The sequence below is a fragment of the Doryrhamphus excisus genome, chromosome 19 (assembly GCF_030265055.1).
Source record: "Doryrhamphus excisus isolate RoL2022-K1 chromosome 19, RoL_Dexc_1.0, whole genome shotgun sequence".
NCBI classification, from domain to species: domain Eukaryota; kingdom Metazoa; phylum Chordata; class Actinopteri; order Syngnathiformes; family Syngnathidae; genus Doryrhamphus; species Doryrhamphus excisus.
In genome coordinates, this window is record NC_080484.1 from 13,777,936 (window position 1) to 13,796,097 (window position 18,162).

Sequence of the window (18,162 nt, forward strand, 5' to 3'; positions counted from 1 at the left end):
TTTGCATCGTCATGATGGAGCGCTTGTTTGTTTGCGCCATGAGACGAGGCAAAGAGAGGAGAAAAGATAGACGGATGCTTTATTATTGTATCACGGCGGCTTTGAGTGGCTGTCACGTGTTTGCAGCTAAAGATATTCGAACTGTATCTCCTCTTAGCAACACAACCCCATCAAACGGAGATAACAACCTCGCATTGAGGGTTTGAAAGTGGCAAAGCTGTCGAGGGAGCACTCTGCGGCTTTTTGTCAGACTCTCCACCTTCCTCCGCCGTGGGGAACCAATCAGGTGGCCGCAAAGTCACTGCTGCTGTTTGTGTGAAGGCAGCGGCGAGCCAGATTGGATTAAAAAAAAAAAACATCCAGCATATATACTGTAGTAGCGATTTCAACTCAGGTCCACATGATGAGCTGCAGAGACGGGTCATAAAGGCGGGTTAGAGGCGCTGGATGCTGCCGTTGAACGACCGCTGGCGGATCAAAAAATGTATTGTTGGGTTTGTAACTCGCAGATCTTTTAGTTTGACAATGAGCCAAATATCCACTGGCTATTGTTGGTACATCCAATAAAGAAATGACTGTAGGGTGTCGTGACCTGAGACACAAGATGCGGAAGACAAGATGAAATTTAAGAAAAGTACAATAAAAAAAAGATTTTTAAAATGCCTGCGGGTGATTGATGTTAGCTTATTTTCTCCAATTTTCCTGGGAAATTTCCCATCCAAGGGCGGCACGGCGAGCGAGTGGTTAGCGCGCAGACCTCACAGGTTTGATTCCACCCTCGGCCATCTCTGAGTGGAGTTTGCATGTTCTCCCCGTGCATGCGTGGGTTTTCTCCCACATTCCAAAAACATGCTAGGTTAATTGGCCACTCCAAATTGTCCATAGGTATGAATGTGAGTGTGAATGGTTGTTTGTCTATATGTGCCCTGTGATTGGCTGGCCACCAGTCCAGGGTGTACCCCGCCTCTCACCCGAAGACAGCTGGGATAGGCTCCAGCCCCCCCCCCCCCCCCCCCCCCCCCCCGCGCGACCCTCGTGAGGATAAGCGGTAGAAAATGAATGAATGAATGAATGAATTTCCCATCCAAGGGCGGCAAGGCGAGCAAGTGGTTAGCGCGCAGACCTCACAGGTTTGATTCCAACCCTTGGCTATCTCTGTGTGGAGTTTGCATGTTCTCCCCATGCATGCGTGGGTTTTCTCCGGGTACTCCGGTTTCCTCCCACATTCCAAAAACATGCTAGGTTAATTGGCCACTCCAAATTGTCCATAGGTATGAATGTGAGTGGGAATGGTTGTTTTGGCTGGCGACCAGTCCAGGGTGTACCCCGCCTCTCACCCGAAGACAGTTGGGATAGGCTCCAGCACCCCCGCCACCCTCCTGATGAAAAGCGGTAGAAAATGAATTAATTAATTTCCCATCCATCCACCATCTTTCGCTTCTCCGAGGTGGGCTACTTGTCCAGCTCCTGCCAGTGGATCCAGAGGTGTTCCCAGGCATAGTCTTTCTAACGTGTCCTGGGTCTTCCCCAAGGCCATGTCTTGTTGCTAAGGAGAAATAATTTTGTCCGCTTGCGCCCGTGATCTTGTCCTTTCGGTCACTACCTAAAACCTGTGACCATCCAAGATGGTAGGAATATCCTAGTCCTCATCCCTGCAGACGCCCCACCAATCCCCGTCCATTTGATTTTCCATCCTTCCCTCCCCTTGGGCAGGGTCTCCTCCCCGACCTGAAGATGGCCCCCCACCCAATGCAAATGTTGACCGGTATCAGCAGTAGACACCATGACAATGTATGCAGTCGTTCCTTCCAGGGCTTTAAAGATACTTTGTGGGTTTAAGCGCCTTCCTTTTGTGGCGCTCCCCATCCCTGTCTACACCTCTAAGGTCAGGCAGTTTTATTTTACACGAGCCAATAAAAATGTAAAACGTCCCCAGAGCTTATAGGATGCTGCTTGCTAGGGATCCGGGGCTGGCAAGCACAATGGCCCGCCCAAAAGATCCACATTATTACTGGATCTAGTTTAACCCGGCGAATGCCTCTCATAACCGCTTGCGGCTTTTCCAGAGATTACAGGTGTAATCATGCATTATGTGTCCTGCGGCGCTTCAGCGGGGGGAAAAGTACTGCAGGGGCAGCGGCAGCAGCGCTTTGGCATGGCCTTTGTTGGCTGCTGCCAAAACCACCAGGTGTTTTCTGTCCACTCAGGGGGGACGAGCACTCTTTTAGCAATAACGCCGCTGAGTTACGGAGCGTCACCTCTGACATTTACGGGCTTAACAGTCCAGAAAATGAAGTCTTGTCGGCTCATTTCAAGTCCGATGATTACGGGAAACCAGTTGGCTGGCTGGGAAAAGGTTAACTCACAGTTACTCATTACATTTGTCCCATAGGCTAGCATGGAAATGGTCTTTTTAATTAACAGTCATCTTATTTTTAATACTCTTAATTGTCCCGCAGGTGTTGAAAAACGTTAGCCGCTATAAAATCATTGAAACGGTCCGGTAGCTTTGATAACCAGCGATGTACGACGTGTGTGGACTATCGGTGGCCTTGGAACACCTTGGGTTGGCTGGGTCTGGGCTTCCACCCTGAAACTGCTGCCCCCGCGACCTGGACCCAGATAAGCGTGGACGGATGGAAATCCGTAGGCACCGGTGGCCTTGGAACACCTTGCTGAGACCAGGCTGGGTCTGGGCTTCCACCCTGAAACTGCTGCCCCCGCGACCTGGACCCAGATCAGTGTGGATGGATGGAAATCCGTAGGCACCGGTGGCCTTGGGACACCTTGGTGAGACCGGGCTGGGTCTGGGCTTCCACCCTGAAACTGCTGCCCCCGCGACCTGGACCCAGATAAGCGTGGATGCATGGAAATTCGTAGGCACCGGTGCCTCTTGGAACACCTTGGTGAGACCGGGCTGGGTCTGGGCTTCCACCCTGAAACTGCTGCCCCCGCGACCTGGACCCAGATAAGCGTGGATGGATGGAAATCCGTAGGCACCGGTGGCCTTGGAACACCTTGGTGAGACCGGGCTGGGTCTGGGCTTCCACCCTGAAACTGCTGCCCCCGCGACCTGGACCCAGATAAGCGTGGATGGATGGAAATCCATTGAAATCCAGGCACCGTGAAATCCATTAAAAATTGGAATTACAGTGATTACATTTTCACACGGTGCGCTAACCCTACGTTCCGCCGCCGTAGCGGTGGAGGACGGTGACTGAAGACAACTGCCGTCTGCTGACGAGTGCTCCCTCCTCTCGCTGGATAAGATGCTGGCAGCCAACATTTGGCTGCGTTTAGCTCAGTATTCTTGTGAGACGACAAGCAGCATCAGTGCCATCTCCACCCTCCACCTACTCCCCTCCCCAACCTTCTGTTCCCGCTTCCAACCCACTTCGACTGACGCCTTCTTTCTTTGTTCCTCATCCAGCTCCCTTCTAGTTTTTACGGCCACAAAGTAGAACAGAAGCATCCAGCTTTAAAGGTCCTGAGTCTTGAGAATTTGAATGTATTCCGGCGTGCAGATGTTTCACTGCCGACCTCCTCTCCTGCCGTTAATCGGGTCATATTGCAGATTTAATTTAGTAAAAAGCCGGCTGACCTCCATCCCAAGCACGCTGGTCAGGGGTCTGGACCCAACATCTGGAGGCGTAAAACAGGCAGGCAGAATGTGAGCAGAGAGGGCAACCGGGTGTAGTGATGAGAGCTCCTTCCAGGCTTCCTGCCGAGGTTGAGTAGGCCGTGACATTTCCAATTTGCTCAAATTGATCACCAGCCAGACTCTCTCCTGCCTTGCCTGTCTGCCCCGCCGCTCGTCTGCGGCGATGCCCGTACCTAGACTGCGGCGTGTTATGATGAATGGGCTAAATGTCAAGGACGTGAAAACCCAGCTCAGATCTTCCGTATCCACGCTCCATTTAGTACTCCACTTCTCAGGTCGGGGAGAAATTCGCCCCTGAGCTCATGGCATGGTCGTCGGCGATAACCGCGACCTGTAGACGTGAGTTCTCGTGACAAATGGGTCCAATAATGGAAGATCACGTGACAGCTGAATGCTTGTGTAGCTGTGAGTATTGAGATTTCGGGATGCCGCTTCGGGGCCGTGGATTGAGTCACTGTCAACTCCTGGCTCGGAAGCCTTCCAGGCCTCAATCAGCGTATCAGGACGCCACACGTTGATGAGAAGCAGCGGCGAAGACTCCTCCGCGTGCTAGCTACCTAGCGGGCGTTTACCTGGGCTGAGGTCACGCTCCATTTGCCGAGGCACACATCAAAGTTTGCCGGTGGAGCCCGTCTCGCATCGCTTGATGGGATTACGGCGAAGCCTTCTGTTAGCAAGAAGGGTGGCACCTCACCTTGGTTGCCCCCTGTTGTTTTGACAAACAATACCCCGAAGAACGCACTGACATAACCGCCTACATCGCAGTGAGTACAAAGAGAACGCCAGCTTAGCAAGATTCCTCACGCTTCTTCCAGATGAAACCGCAGGTCAAGTTTCGTGCAGGAGATCTTCTTCTCCCCCTGGGGAGATATCTGTTGTGTGATGAAAGGGCGTACAGTGGAGCTTGCTCACGTTCCTTCCGCGGTAGCGAGGCGATGATGCTGCCACCGAGGCCGCTCTGCTCTGCCTTCCACTTCTTGGCAGCGACATCCTAAGTGGTTGCCGTGGGTGTCGTCATCCGCCGGGTTTCAGATCAAAGCCTGGTTGCCAGACAAGAGGTCTCACTGAGGGGGGTCGGGTTCAGACGGAGTCCTTTTGAAACAATATCACACGCTTTTATTTTTACCCTAAACAGAAATCTAGTCCACTGAAGCAGACATGAAGAGTTGTGGCAGTGTCCTCGGCACGCCGCAGAGAAGAACCTCATAGTTGTGGCGGAAGCTAGCTTAACCCTTGAAATAAGGGGTGCCTGCTAAAGCTAATGCTATCTATATCCAGGATACATCTAGCTATCTAGATCTAGGCAATGAGGGCCACATAGTGACACTTTATAAAGCAGAACCGGTAGATATGCTAACAAGGCGGCATCTCTAGTATGAAGGTCTTAGGTCTGGGCTCTTTTTCCCCCTTTTAGCTGTTGATACATTCATTCATTCATTCATTTTCTACCGCTTTTCCTCACGAGGGTCGCGGGGGGTGCTGGAGCCTATCCCAGCTCTCTTCGGGCGTAAGGCGGGGTACACCCTGGACTGGTCGCCAGCCAATCACAGGGCACATATAGACAAACAACCATTCACACTCACATTCATACTTATGGACAATTTGGAGTGGCCAATTAACCTAGCATGTTTTTGGAATGTGGGAGGAAACCGGAGAACACCCACGCATGCACGGGGAGAACATGCAAACTCCACACAGAGATGCCAGGATTGAACCCTGGTCTCCTAGCTGTGAGGTCTGCACGCTAACCCCTAGACCACCGTGCCGCCCTCTGTTGATACATACTGTAGATATTTTATTCATCCCTAATATTAGGACTTTAGTCCAATAAAATATTGACTTTACAAATAGAACTTTTCAACAACCAATCTTCCCGATCTCCTGACTGTGTGGAAAACATGCTAACCACTCCACCACCGTGCGGCTTGTTACATTTTCTTCTGGTAATTTGGACACGCTCGGTATCACCTATTGCTGATTGGCTACTGGAGTTGGTGAAAGTGTTTGAAGTGGTATGAGGTCGTCCAGTCTGGGTTAACTGAAACTTTTCCCGGGAAACTTTTGAAACATTTTAACATTGTGACTAATTTGGACTTTTATGAGCTGGAGAATAATTCATCTTAGCGCAGAGGGATCCCACCCGACTTAAAAAATGCATCACTTTGGCGCGACTTGAGTTTGACCTTCGCTGGCTCTTCTTGGCTTTGAATGTTGGATGAAGTGCCGATATGAATTGAAAATGCATGAGTCAAAAGGTGAATATGTAAAGAAATGAAAGTATTTCTAAGGTTTGAAAGGTTAAAGACTGACGGCAATGAAGGCTATAATGTTGTTGTTATTTGATTGGTCGTGATAGCTATGTGACAATATCATTCTCAGGGCGTTGAATGCTCTCAAATTATCTTCTCAGGTTGTCTTAGAAGGCCTTTTGCTTCTCATCCGAGCTGGCTTCATCAGTTCATGCTCAAAGACTAGATAGGACAGCTCTGTTCTCTGTCGTCGATTCAGTGCCCTGAGAATCCAATGATGCTAATTTTGCATCCACTTGCAGGGACGCTAAACGCCTTCCTGAAGCAAAAGGGCCAGATGAACTCGAATGGCCCCGTGTGGTCGCTTAGCGGCAACCAAGGGGAGCGATGGAAGCAGGCCAAGGTCAGCGTCCATCCCACGGCGTCCTTCCAGGTAAGGACCACTTTCATAGCTTTGGTTAGCCTGTCTGTGTGTGTTTCCGTGGTGTCCTTGAGGGGCTGCGTTCCCCGGCAATATCACTCCCGCTTTGGCATCATCTTCCCGCTAATATGGAATGCCGTTCATCTTCATCTTTTCCATGGTCGATGTTGTGGAAAGTAATCCCAGTTTCCCGATGAATGACGAGAATAGCCAGCAGCAGATGACCAGTGTTTGGTGTCCCAAATATAGCAACAATTTCCAGTTACAAACAAACCATACGTTGGGGTGGGATTAAATCAACTCTGCTTCTTCCTGCTCCTTTTCACACACATACACACATGTTTCAGGTGGTACTCGAGGGAGTCCGAGGACCAGGCATCGAGGGAGACATCGCCATAGACGATGTCACGTTGGAGGAAGGGGAGTGTCGCGGCCCGCTGCCCGGTGAGTAGCGCTAGCATCCAGATGCTAAAACTGTCAAGCGATCAAATCAAGCGAGATCTTTTATGTGTCCCGTCCTCGCGCTGTACAACGTGATCTACAAAAAAGGGGATCTAATCCTTGATATTTGCCAGCCTCCACCAAGGTGGGTGATGGGGGGGGGGGGGGGGGGGGTCGCCATGGCAACAGCATTGTAATCACATGAATGACGGCCAGGATGGCAGAGCGCTGGCACAGTAATTGGACTGTATGAGCAGAGCTGAGGTAAAAACAGAAGTAGGGCACAGAAAATGGTCTGAAATTGACGAGGTAATGCGGGCAGGCAGAAGGACGCCGTCCGCTTTGATTGAATCTTCTTTATGCTCCGAGGAGCTTTTTCTCCCAGGAAGCATCTCCACCTCACGTGTCCCTTTAACAATTCATGGAGAGATGAGGCTAGCGGTCTCTTTTCATCATTGTCGTGGAATTCAGCATTGCAATTTTAGTCAGCGCGCTGTATTTATTTTATGATCTATTATTATTTTAGCTATTTTCCATGACTTTGAGAGACGTTGATTCACTCCGGGCCACGGGGGCGGTCGGCCGGGGCTCGCGACGCCATGAATTATAAAATTCAATCTGGCGTGATGAATCTTATATGGCCTGACGTGATGTAAGAGGGGAACATTTGAGAAATGTGTCACGGCGGCTGACGGAACGTGTCTTCTGGCTGATGTTGTTAATCAAGAATAGTTCACAGCGACCTCACAGGTTAGTCCTTGCCCAGAGGGAATCATCGCACGATGAACATGATGTATGGAAGCGGAGAAAAGAGAGAGAGAGGCTCGGCCCCAGTTCAGCTGCAAGAACCGGTAGCCATGAAACCTTTTTACGTTGCTAATAACGATGTGTATATGTCATGAATGAGTCCTTTAAAATTCCCAAGTATTACTCAACTGGGAGTCACGTAACACATCTCCATTGACTCGTTTACTTACCCACCTCTGCTACCGCCGTCTTCCAAAAGGGAACCAGGTGACATGTCATTCACTCTTCCAATGGAGTAGCCCTGTGGGGAAATAAAGCTCCAGTTTCACTCTCCAGGTGCTGGACAAAGACTTGATTTTGACTGACTTGCTGGTAGACTCCAGTTTCACTGACTCAAACGGGTACTTGATGAAGACTCGAGCTACACTGACTCACAGATGCTGAACAAATACTTAACCATAACCGTAAATAAGCGTGTAATTAAAGCCAGCAAGATTAGTTTATGCCATGAAAGCAGGGCTATGTCACAGGCTTTATAAAGTACTTTACTGTAAAAGTCATAAAAAAAGGAAACATGGTCAACATGGTTGCCATGGTAAATTGCTGATACAGTAAACCTCGGATATATCGGAAATTCGCTCACAACGGACAGATAAAAAAGAACCAATTTTTCTGTAATGCATTTCCAATAAAAATTCATTGCATATATCGGATTTTTTATAATGGATTTCGCCTATTTCGGACAAAATCTCCAGTCCCGTTCCAATGCATTTCCATTAAATTTCCCTCGCATATATTGGATGGCCGCATCCGATTCGCCGAATCGTGACAGGCCGCTATACGACGTCATTTGCAGCGTTTGCAGCGTTGCCTGCGCGTCCAGGTACATTGGAAACATAGTCAAGGAAGTGCCTTTTTATAACGTATAAAATCCGATTCACGCATATACCGGATATAAATCCGATATATGCGTAAAACGGACATTTTCCGGTATACGCATATAACGGATTTCGCTTATATCGAACAAAACCAGTGGGAACAATTGAATCCGATATATCCGAGGTTTACTGTATACAAGCCCCTTCCATTGCTCATATTGTTGTTGAGTTGCTCGTATCGCCCTGACACTGATTTCCTTGCAGACCGGAACTCCATGGCCCCCAGCCCCTGTGTGCATATATGGCTGCTGTGCGTCACCTTGGTGACGACCCTCCTGGAGGGTCAGAGGTGACCCCCCTGGCCGTCATCTCGAGAGGCAAACATTCAGACCCGCCGTCTGTGAGCTGTAATCTCGGCATCCCCGTCACCAAAGATTCATGCATCCCGAAAAAGCAGCAACGTCGCCGCCACCGCCGCCGCCGCCCCCCGTGGCGGATCTCTGTTGGGACAAAATGACAACAAACTGTGATTTAAAAAAAAAAAAAGAAACTACACACTACAAAAAACAGAAAAATAAATGAAGATGTGCTACTTTTTTAGTGGGGGGGAAAAGAGACTTCTACAGAACAACTGTCATCTGTGCGGGACTCTTGATGAGTACAAAAGGTTAATTTCATCGAGGGAGGGGCCAGTTTGTAAAGCACAAGAACAATTTTATGGAAAAGAAATCTATAAATATATATATCTTTGCAAGGCGGCTGAATATAGATGCTGCTGACATTTGGAGGAAGAAATGGAATCAGACCTTTCTCTGTGTATCTTTATCTTCATTTTGCTTGTTTTTCCCTGGAGCCCCCCCCCAGACTCCCCCTCAACCCGACCCCGCGTCAAGTCTTTATCTGCTTGGTGCTCTACTGAAGAAATTCAAGGCCTCTGGCAACATTTTCCTTCTGTCTGCTTGAAAGACCACGCCCCCCCCAACCCCACCCCCCATGGCTGCTTGCGTATCTTCTTACACTGTGCTCACCAGTCCAAGTGGCCAAGTGATGGTATGATGGCAGAAGGAACGACGCGGAGTACGCGGCGCCACGCTTCCCAGGAGTGGTGGTGTGGGGATTGGGGGGGGGTGGGTGTCCAGCGAGTGAGGCCTAACATCAAGTCGTGTCGGTCCGTCGGAAACAAAAAGAAGCCACTTTTCTTTCTGCCATGAAAACAAAGTGCCTTCCAGATTACAACGCCGAAATGGTGAGCCTGGCCGTGGCGCAGCATGGAACCAACATGCTTCGTCCGACGGGCTATTTTCTACACGCGTGTCTCTTTCGCCCCACAAGTGCTGATGGGATGGCTCATGCCGAGGATCGGGTCTTCTGGTTCTGAGGGCTGTTTGGGTTTTCCTTTTGAATCCCAGTCGAGGACGTGTTGGAATGACTTCTTCTCTTTTTTTGAATTCAAACATTGTCGCACAGGGACGAGAGTGACTGCGACTGCGCCTCGCTCGTCTCCGCCACCGTTTCTACGACAACAGGGCAAAAGATGATGATGATGATGATGATAATAATAATAATGTTGATAATAGTCATGCTATTTTATTACTCCAGCGAGAATGTTTCTCTGCTTTTACACAAACTGTGAAGATTTGACTGTCTGGACGATCTACCTGAGACCATAACCTTAAACACTGGGGGTTTTTAAGAAATGTATTGTAAAGAAAAAAATGAAAGAAAACAAGAAATATTCTGTTCATCGTTGCTTATGACAAAACGCTTTGAGGACTTGTGTCTTGTTTTTTTTTATTTGATTTCCCTTTTTTTTTCCTTCTCCTTCTCGTCTCCCTTTGCTAAAGCATCCCAGCCGATGGAAGCGTGAAGAAGTCCAGCAATTTGTATACCTTGTAAATGTGAAAGAAGCTCTATTGCAGAGGTTTATGATCAATGTTTCATGTTGGCATTCTGGAAGCACAACAGTTCGAGTTCAACGTCGCATTTCTCTGCACATGCGTGGTCGCTCGACTCTCCGGGGAATTTAGTAGGATTTCTTAAGAAAAGCTCTGACTACTCACAGGATCTAAACTCATGATGTACGGCGTACATCGTGGCGTTACAGGTGGTCCTCGGGTTACCAGTGAGTTATCTTCTGAGATTTTGATGTAAGTTGGGACTTACAGAACACATAAAGTAGTCCCTCGTTTATTGCAGTCAATTGGTTCCAGACCCTCCACTCAGTGGATTTAGTGGTTAACATGTTGGCCGCACCGTCAGGAGATCTGGAAGATCTGTACCATACGATTGGCTGGCGACCTGTCCAGGGTGTTCCCTGAATCTGGACAAAAGTCAGCTGGGATAGGCTCCAGCATACACCTGTGACCCCAGTGAGGATAGAAAATTAATTCATTTTCTGCCGCTTATCCTCACGAGGGTCGGGGGTGCTGGAGCCTATCCCAGCTGTCTTCAGGCGAGAGGCGGGGTACACCCTGAACTGGTGGCCAGCCAATCACAGGGCACATATAGACAAACAACCATTCACACTCACATTCATACCTATGGACAATTTGGAGTGGCCAAATTGGAATGTTTTGGAATGTGTGAGGAAGCCAGAGTCCCCGGACAAAACCCACGATACACGGGGAGAACATGCAAACTCCACACAGAGATGCCCAATTGTGGAATCGAACTCCGGTCTCCTAGCTGTGTGGCCTGTGCGCTCACCACTCCCAAAGTAGGATTCCTTGGGAAATAGAACACCTCATGCTGTAACCACTTCTACAACAAGTGTCCTGTTTAGAACTAAAATGAAGTTATTCATCTATTTATGGGAAGCCATAAACCGAGGACCACCTGTTCTGTTAAAAACAATAATTGGGCCCACAAGTTGGAAATTACAGGCTCAAGAATATGCACACAGTCTGAAATACAATGTTCCGGAATGTCTTTTAACCTGAGATGTCGTTCATGGTCATTCCTGACTGGTCGTGTCTCTCAGGCAGCAGAGTATGACTTTTTTGGGTGGACACGATGTAGGCTCATGGTAGAGTCCAAAAAGACAAGTTCAAAGGAAAAGCAGCATTTTGCTGCAAGAAGGATCACAATACATCATTCCAGTCAAGTCGGTGCTTTTCCTAAAGGTCTCCTACTGAATTCTTGTAGCGCTACGAGAGAATGGCCGATGACACATGTTGAGCAAATGCGACCCGGTGGACACGGGAGCATCAGACTGTGTACTATTTAAGGGTCTATCAGTGTGACAAGAACCTGATAAATATGCCGGGCAAAACAGAGCAGAATGATGGGCAATACGACAGTCGTTTCTTTTTTCCCCAGAAGCTCATAACGAATGTATGCATTTCGAGTCATTCTAGTGTCGTAGTCGTCGATGGCTATCCTTCGTAGCTCGCGATAAGTGCCAAAGTGCCCCTTGAACTGTTTTTCCTTTGGAGACAACTGTTCCTTTTACAGCTTCACTTCATAGCAAACAACATTACATTTCCATTTGGTGTCACTGTTTGGTTACCTTTCAATCAGGCAATGAACGGGACTTTATGGTAGCTATGGAAACTATGACTAGCTAGCTACTAGCCTGGGAACTTGCATCTACTGCTGCATTCAAGGCACCTGGAGTAGTAGGAAATAACACCTCGAACTTGGAGTCAAAACAAACAACTTCCAGAAGTGTATAGTTTAGTTAGCATAAGATGCTAGCGTAGCGCTAGGCCCAATCACAACTCAGGATGTGCTTCGGTTTTAAGCTCACAGTTGAGTTCTGTTTCAGTAGAACAAGAGCATAAAAAACAATATGTGCAACCTCAGTTAGCGTACATTCAAGTTTAAATTGTCACTAAAGTATTGCCTCGGTTTGCATCCATTTTCTGGCTAGCGTACAATCCGGCACGTGCCTTGTGGTGTTATTAATATACTGTGTGAGTCAAGCGGTCAATCCGTAAGTCAACTCTGTGGGCCGTCTATGATGCCATCAGTGGTTGGCTCTGTAGTTCTTTGTTAGCTAACACAGTTACGCCCTAAATCTCAATACAGTAGTCCCTTGTTTATCCAGTCAATGGGTTCCAGACCACACAGAGATAAGCAAATTTCTTGCAATGTAGGACTAAAAAAAGGAGTATATTTATAATTAGAGGTTCAAAAAATGTTTATTTAAAAACAGTTTTTACCATTATTACATCCCTGTATACATGAAATAACACCCCCAGGTCACCTTTACACTCCTATTGCCATATAATAGACATAATAAGACTCACACGTTAGCCTTGACAGCGTACTTGCAGTGGCTATTGTCTCATTAACGTAACGTTAGTGACACCTACAGACCAGTGTTACTGTTTGTGGACTGTCTGTGCACTTTCATGGCTTTTTTAACAAGCAGAGAACGCATGCAGTCAACATTCACCCAGGAGCTGCTGTCGGCCACTCTCTACACTGCTCAGCTGCTGCTAGCACTCAGCTAACAGTTGACTCGAGCTAGCTGACACAACATGTCCCATAACGTCTTCTGTTTCGTTTTATTTAGCCATTTGTACAACCTGTTTAAATATGCATATTTTTTTTACTAATAAAGGGGAAAATCGATTTTGTTTGTAGTACGTTTGGGTGGAAGACCCTTCTGGATGCTAACCAAGGTTCAACTGGGTGTTCCCAGACAGGGACTTCAAGTCTCTGTCTACAAGTTAAATGTTTACAAGGCACAGAAGAGAGAAAGACGTGTTCGTGTCTCACATAGGGATTGTGAAGTGTACTTATCCTTGAAGGTTTTTTGCTGTTGGTAAAGGTAGAAGATTGCTGCGCGTTGGCTTGTACAGGCAGTGTTTGCACCGCCGGTGCTTAAAGCTCTTAATGTAGCTCTAAATTGCTGTACTTTGCGAAGATATAATGTGTGGATTATAGCCTGAGCTATAAAAGATTACCAGGTTTGGAATGCATAAGACACTCTTATTGACTATACTGTGGTTGATGAGAGGCTTCTCTGCGTGTGCATCCTGTGAAGGCTTTGGAAGCTAACGAGGACAAAGTTGAAGCTTTTGACATCTATTTGGTTTCGCAGCTCGCAGTTTGTGTGTTGGAATGCTCCGTTGTGTTTTCATCCGTCATATTGTACCCAAGCCCGAGGCGTTTCATATGCGGTGTTGTTTCCAAAACAACACTAAGGGCAGCAACAAAAGCAACAAGGCAGGTGTTAATGCCTCTTTCGGATCCGCCGAGCAATCCTGATAAGCTGCCGGGGTCAGCCGTGTACCAGTCACAATGTAAAAGGTGGAAATTGCTTTCGTTTTTTGTGTTGTTGTAACCCTGCAGAGACTGCATGACACTAATTGATTTTGTGTTGCGTGAAGAAGAAGGAGGAGGAGGCAGCAGTCATCTGGTAGGTGGGTGGAGGGACGCGCTCTGCAGACAGGAATAGCATTTCTTTATGAAGGTGCTTAATTTGGTGCATGCTTCATTCGCTGGCTTTGTCAAAGATAAATTGGACAAGTTAATTAAATATTAGCGTTATGGACGATGAAGGAAATATATATCTATATTTGTCTTATAATGCATCTAACATTCTCTTAGAGGGTTCCAGCTTTGATGAATTAATGACTAAGTAGTTGCTGAGGGATCTCTGCAGTGTTTTTCATAACAGCACCATGAGTGAAGGTAACGTTGCACTGAAGGCTTTTGGATGCAAACTAAACCTAGAAGTATGTCAGCTGCCAAATGAGCATCATTCAGGGGACATTGAGATATATAATCAGGAGTGTGTGTGGGGGGGGGGGGCACTAGGCCACAATGACAACTCCGTACCCACTTTGGTTTGCAGGCCACAATTCGGTTTGTTTTGCGTCGAGTAAGGGAATAAAATGGAAAACGTGAAACATTTAGCGGTTAGTGTGTCCTAGCAGGTCAATAAACTAAGATAAAAATAATTTGTTAAAAATAGAGTAAGACATAATATACGTCATTTTCAGGGTTTTATATATATGTATATATATATATATATGTGTTAAAAAAACATTCATGAATAAATCATGCTGTTTGGTTGAATGTGGTCTATTGTCAAGCATAAAAATTCAACCATGTTGCCATGATATGTAGTACTCCACACTGGACACTAGGTGTCAGTAATGTTACTCTAATGTTGGGTGAGACACACAAGCACCAGACTTGATTGCTGGCACAACATGATTGCTAGCAATCTCCAATAATCCCGGACACAGGCTACTGCGGCAACCGTGACCCACGCCAAGCTAAGACTCAATTGTGAAACCCTGACATCACTTCCTACCCCCCCAGCACCCCTGGCACCAGTACACATTTACAGCAACACACACAAGCACAGGTTTTATTTATGTCTTAAAAGTCTTATTTTATGTTATTATGTCTACTGTATTGGGTAGTATGAGTGACTATAGGGGTGTTAATTTATGTTTAGAGGGCTCTAATAATATTTAGAATGTCCTATAATATAACGTTATGAATAAGAAATCCTACTTTGTGGGAATTCACTTATTGCCAGAACCGATTAAACGTGATAAACGAGGGATCACAGTATATGTAATAATATATACTGTAGGTATTATATATAGTAATTAATATGTATTTGACTGGGGAGTCTCATAAACAGGAGAGTTGAATGACAAAAGATGGTTTCCAAGCTCTGGCCTCTCCTTGACACTATCGCTAGGCATGACTCCACTTCTTTAGCGGGCAGATGCGTGACTATATCTCCATACAGTTACTTCCTGTCTGTCACTCGCCACGCCTGTGTACCGTACTGTACCATTATTTACATGTCATAACTCCAAGGAAGATGTGAGACGTTGACAAGGTGGTCATATGGTATCTTTGCATTGAACAGCCTAAGCCCATTTTGTCCTAATGCTAACCATCCCGTGCTTTGAGGCTCTGTAAAAGGAGGAGTGCCAACCTTCCCCTTGTTTGCTTATCAACCTAGAAAGGGCTGTGCCACGCTGTGCCATTCTACCGTTTTTAGCCCCTCTGCGTAAGCATCCACTCATGCGGCATAATTGCATCTGGTACCCCTCATTATCACCACACACGCCTCTGCGAGCTCCATATCGGCGCCAAGAGGGCGACGAGTGTTTCATTCGGGCACGACCAGCCTCGACGCCACTGCCAGTCGCCACTATTGTGAGCAGAAAAAGTGCTCGAGAGGAGGATTCCAACACCTCTCCTGCCCGGAATATCAACTAAATTGATGTTTTGTGGCATCAGAGTTGTGCGTCCATGACGCTATTGCTCTTGTTCCAGGCCGACAACCGCGTAATAACAACCTGTCACTCTTCTCTGTTTTGTGCTCTATATTTATTCAACATCAGGCTTCTTTTTCACTGTATTTCTTTGCTTTTTGTCACATCATTGTAGTGCCATACTTGCAACTAATGAGAAAATAAAGAAAACAACAATTTGATACGTTACCTTCGAGAAGTTTCTTTGATCCGGGGTGCATTTTGAAAGGGATTTGGACCTTCTTGTTTGTGACAGCAGCCTTTTGGAGCCTGAAAATGCACAAAGTAGCATTTTTAAACAGTTCAATTTAAAAAAGTCTCAGATTATACATGAAGAATAAATGAACAAATAAGGTTACTTTTCACTTCATTTTCGGAATGGATGAATTGGAACCGTAAACTCAGCAGACCAATCTAGTGTACGTTATCCAGTGACACACGTCTGCGTTAATTTAAATGAGCCCGAGCTGGATCTGAAGTTGAAAGACCCGAAACGCCCGATGAGCTCAGGAACATCACTGATAATGTGGCCCAGAGCTCCCAGAGATGTATCTTTAACAATAAATGTATGTTTTAAATGGTTTATTTTCTGTAATACAGGTGTAAATGTGACTATAGGGGTGTTATTTCATGTCTAGAGGTTTCTAATAATATTACTCCCGTATTGAGAAGGTTGTAAACAGGTTTAAATAAGAAATCCTACTCCAAGGAAATTCACGGTCGGGGTCTGGAATGGTGATAAATGAAGGAAGACTGTATGACTGTAAATCAAAGTATCATAAGGCTTCATCTGGCAAGGTTGACGGCTGTAGGCAACACACAACGACGTTGCTTGTTGTTGTATGAATGACAGAATGGAGCAGCAGTACTTCCCTCTTGTTTCCCAGCGTTCCCTATTCTTGACACTTAAGTCCCTGGAAAGAGCCCGGTTACTCCCGCAGCGCCCACCTGTTCCCCCCCACTCGAAGAGACAAAAGCTTTTGTGTCACGCAAATTGTTGTTTTGACACATTTCCCTGGTGAGAGGTGCCACAGGGCCCGCTGTCCTCGCTTTCACCGCAGAAAAGAAGACAACAATGGCGTGCAGAGGGACTTGAAAGTCACTCAAAGGTCACCGTGATGGCGGAACGTTGATCAGCAAACGAGGCCGAAGCTCCCGGGCACGTTGAGAGTGAATGACTTTTGTACTGTTTTCACCAGCTGATGTACACATGGAGAAGGACAACAAGCTCAGGATAACTCCTTTAGGCAGAAGAGAAAAGTCTTGCTGTGCTGGATAACAATGATTTCTCAATTTCTGAGGGAACTACAAATGAAGTTCAATTGACCATGGAGTTCCTGCTGTTCCATTGGTCAACAACACGGTACAACGGCTACAACAGTTTTCATTCTACATGCTTGGCACGTGCGGCAAACAGGAAGTGTTCCTGGTCTTCCAACTCCATTTTGATTCAGGAAAATAAATGCATAACCACATACCTGAGAAAGCTGCCATGGTGTGAAGGTAAGTCAACCCGTTTAAGGCTCTGTGGTGGCCGTGGACGGGCTCAGCATGGCTTAGGACATCGGAGTTCTTCATGATGGACCGGCACTGTCACAACCCAAACCCTAACCTGGTTAAGCGGTTGTCATCCTCATGAATGTTAATGAGCTTGGTTGCCGACCTCCCAGCGAGCTTCCTACCCGCTGATCCAATCTAGCAGCATCCTTCAGGAGACATGAAGGTGATATCAATCTTAGCATCTGGCTCTCAGCTGGAGCAAGTGCATTTCTCACCTCTGCTTGTCCACACACACCTCTCATGCTCACTAATTACTTTCACACACACACACACACACACACACACAGTATATCTTGAACCGCACATGCTTGCATGTAAAACACAGCAATAAAGATAAAATATTAAATACAGCATTAGAATACCTCAACTAATCCACATTATAATACTTAATATTACACTACAGGTAAAAAGAAGCTAAAATTAATATCATGAGCAGAATTAATTAATTAACAATTAAAGGCCAAATCAACAGGCGCCATACACTTCATTTTCTAACAAAAGCGACAATATTAACCATAGCAAATGGCAATATAATTTGTTCTTTAAATACATCATCTTCAACTGAAATTAGCCATAGTTACCATTATACATGTAGTTTTTAATTACTCATAATTCATTAAAGAAATTAAATGTATCGAAAATTAGATTAGCACTGTTAGCTATGGCTGTTGTTAGCTAGCGCCAAAGTGTAGCCTCTCCAACTATCCAATCAAAGGACAAGAAAATATACGTGTTAGCCAAGTCTGACATCTGATTGGTTAAGATTGTCAACATTCAAATGGCAGATTTCTGCCACCTGGCGACACCGGCCTGAATTCTGATTGGCTACAAACAAGGAAGTAGCGCGTTCAAGTGGAGAAACTACGACAATGGGGGCAATTTAATGTCTGCAAACTATTTTCTATTTTTCAACAATATAGACGGCCTCCTTTCAACCTCAAGCTGGCTGTATCCCGGATTCTACCTCCTG

General features: G+C 46.5%; 1 protein-coding gene across 4 annotated transcripts in view; it reads left to right on the top strand.

Moving 5' to 3' along the window:
* The window catches only part of LOC131107463 (MAM domain-containing glycosylphosphatidylinositol anchor protein 2-like), a 166,612-nt gene extending 150,778 nt beyond the window's left edge, over window positions 1-15,834 (top strand). For all 4 annotated transcript variants that reach the window (XM_058057536.1, XM_058057535.1, XM_058057537.1 and 1 more), the window contains exons 17-19: window positions 6,213-6,343; window positions 6,679-6,775; window positions 8,662-15,834. In XM_058057536.1, coding sequence (XP_057913519.1) covers window positions 6,213-6,343; window positions 6,679-6,775; window positions 8,662-8,750 — 317 coding nt within the window. In that variant the 3' untranslated portion in view covers window positions 8,751-15,834. The remainder of the gene's footprint in view (window positions 1-6,212; window positions 6,344-6,678; window positions 6,776-8,661) is intronic.
* Window positions 15,835-18,162: the final 2,328 nt, after the last annotated feature.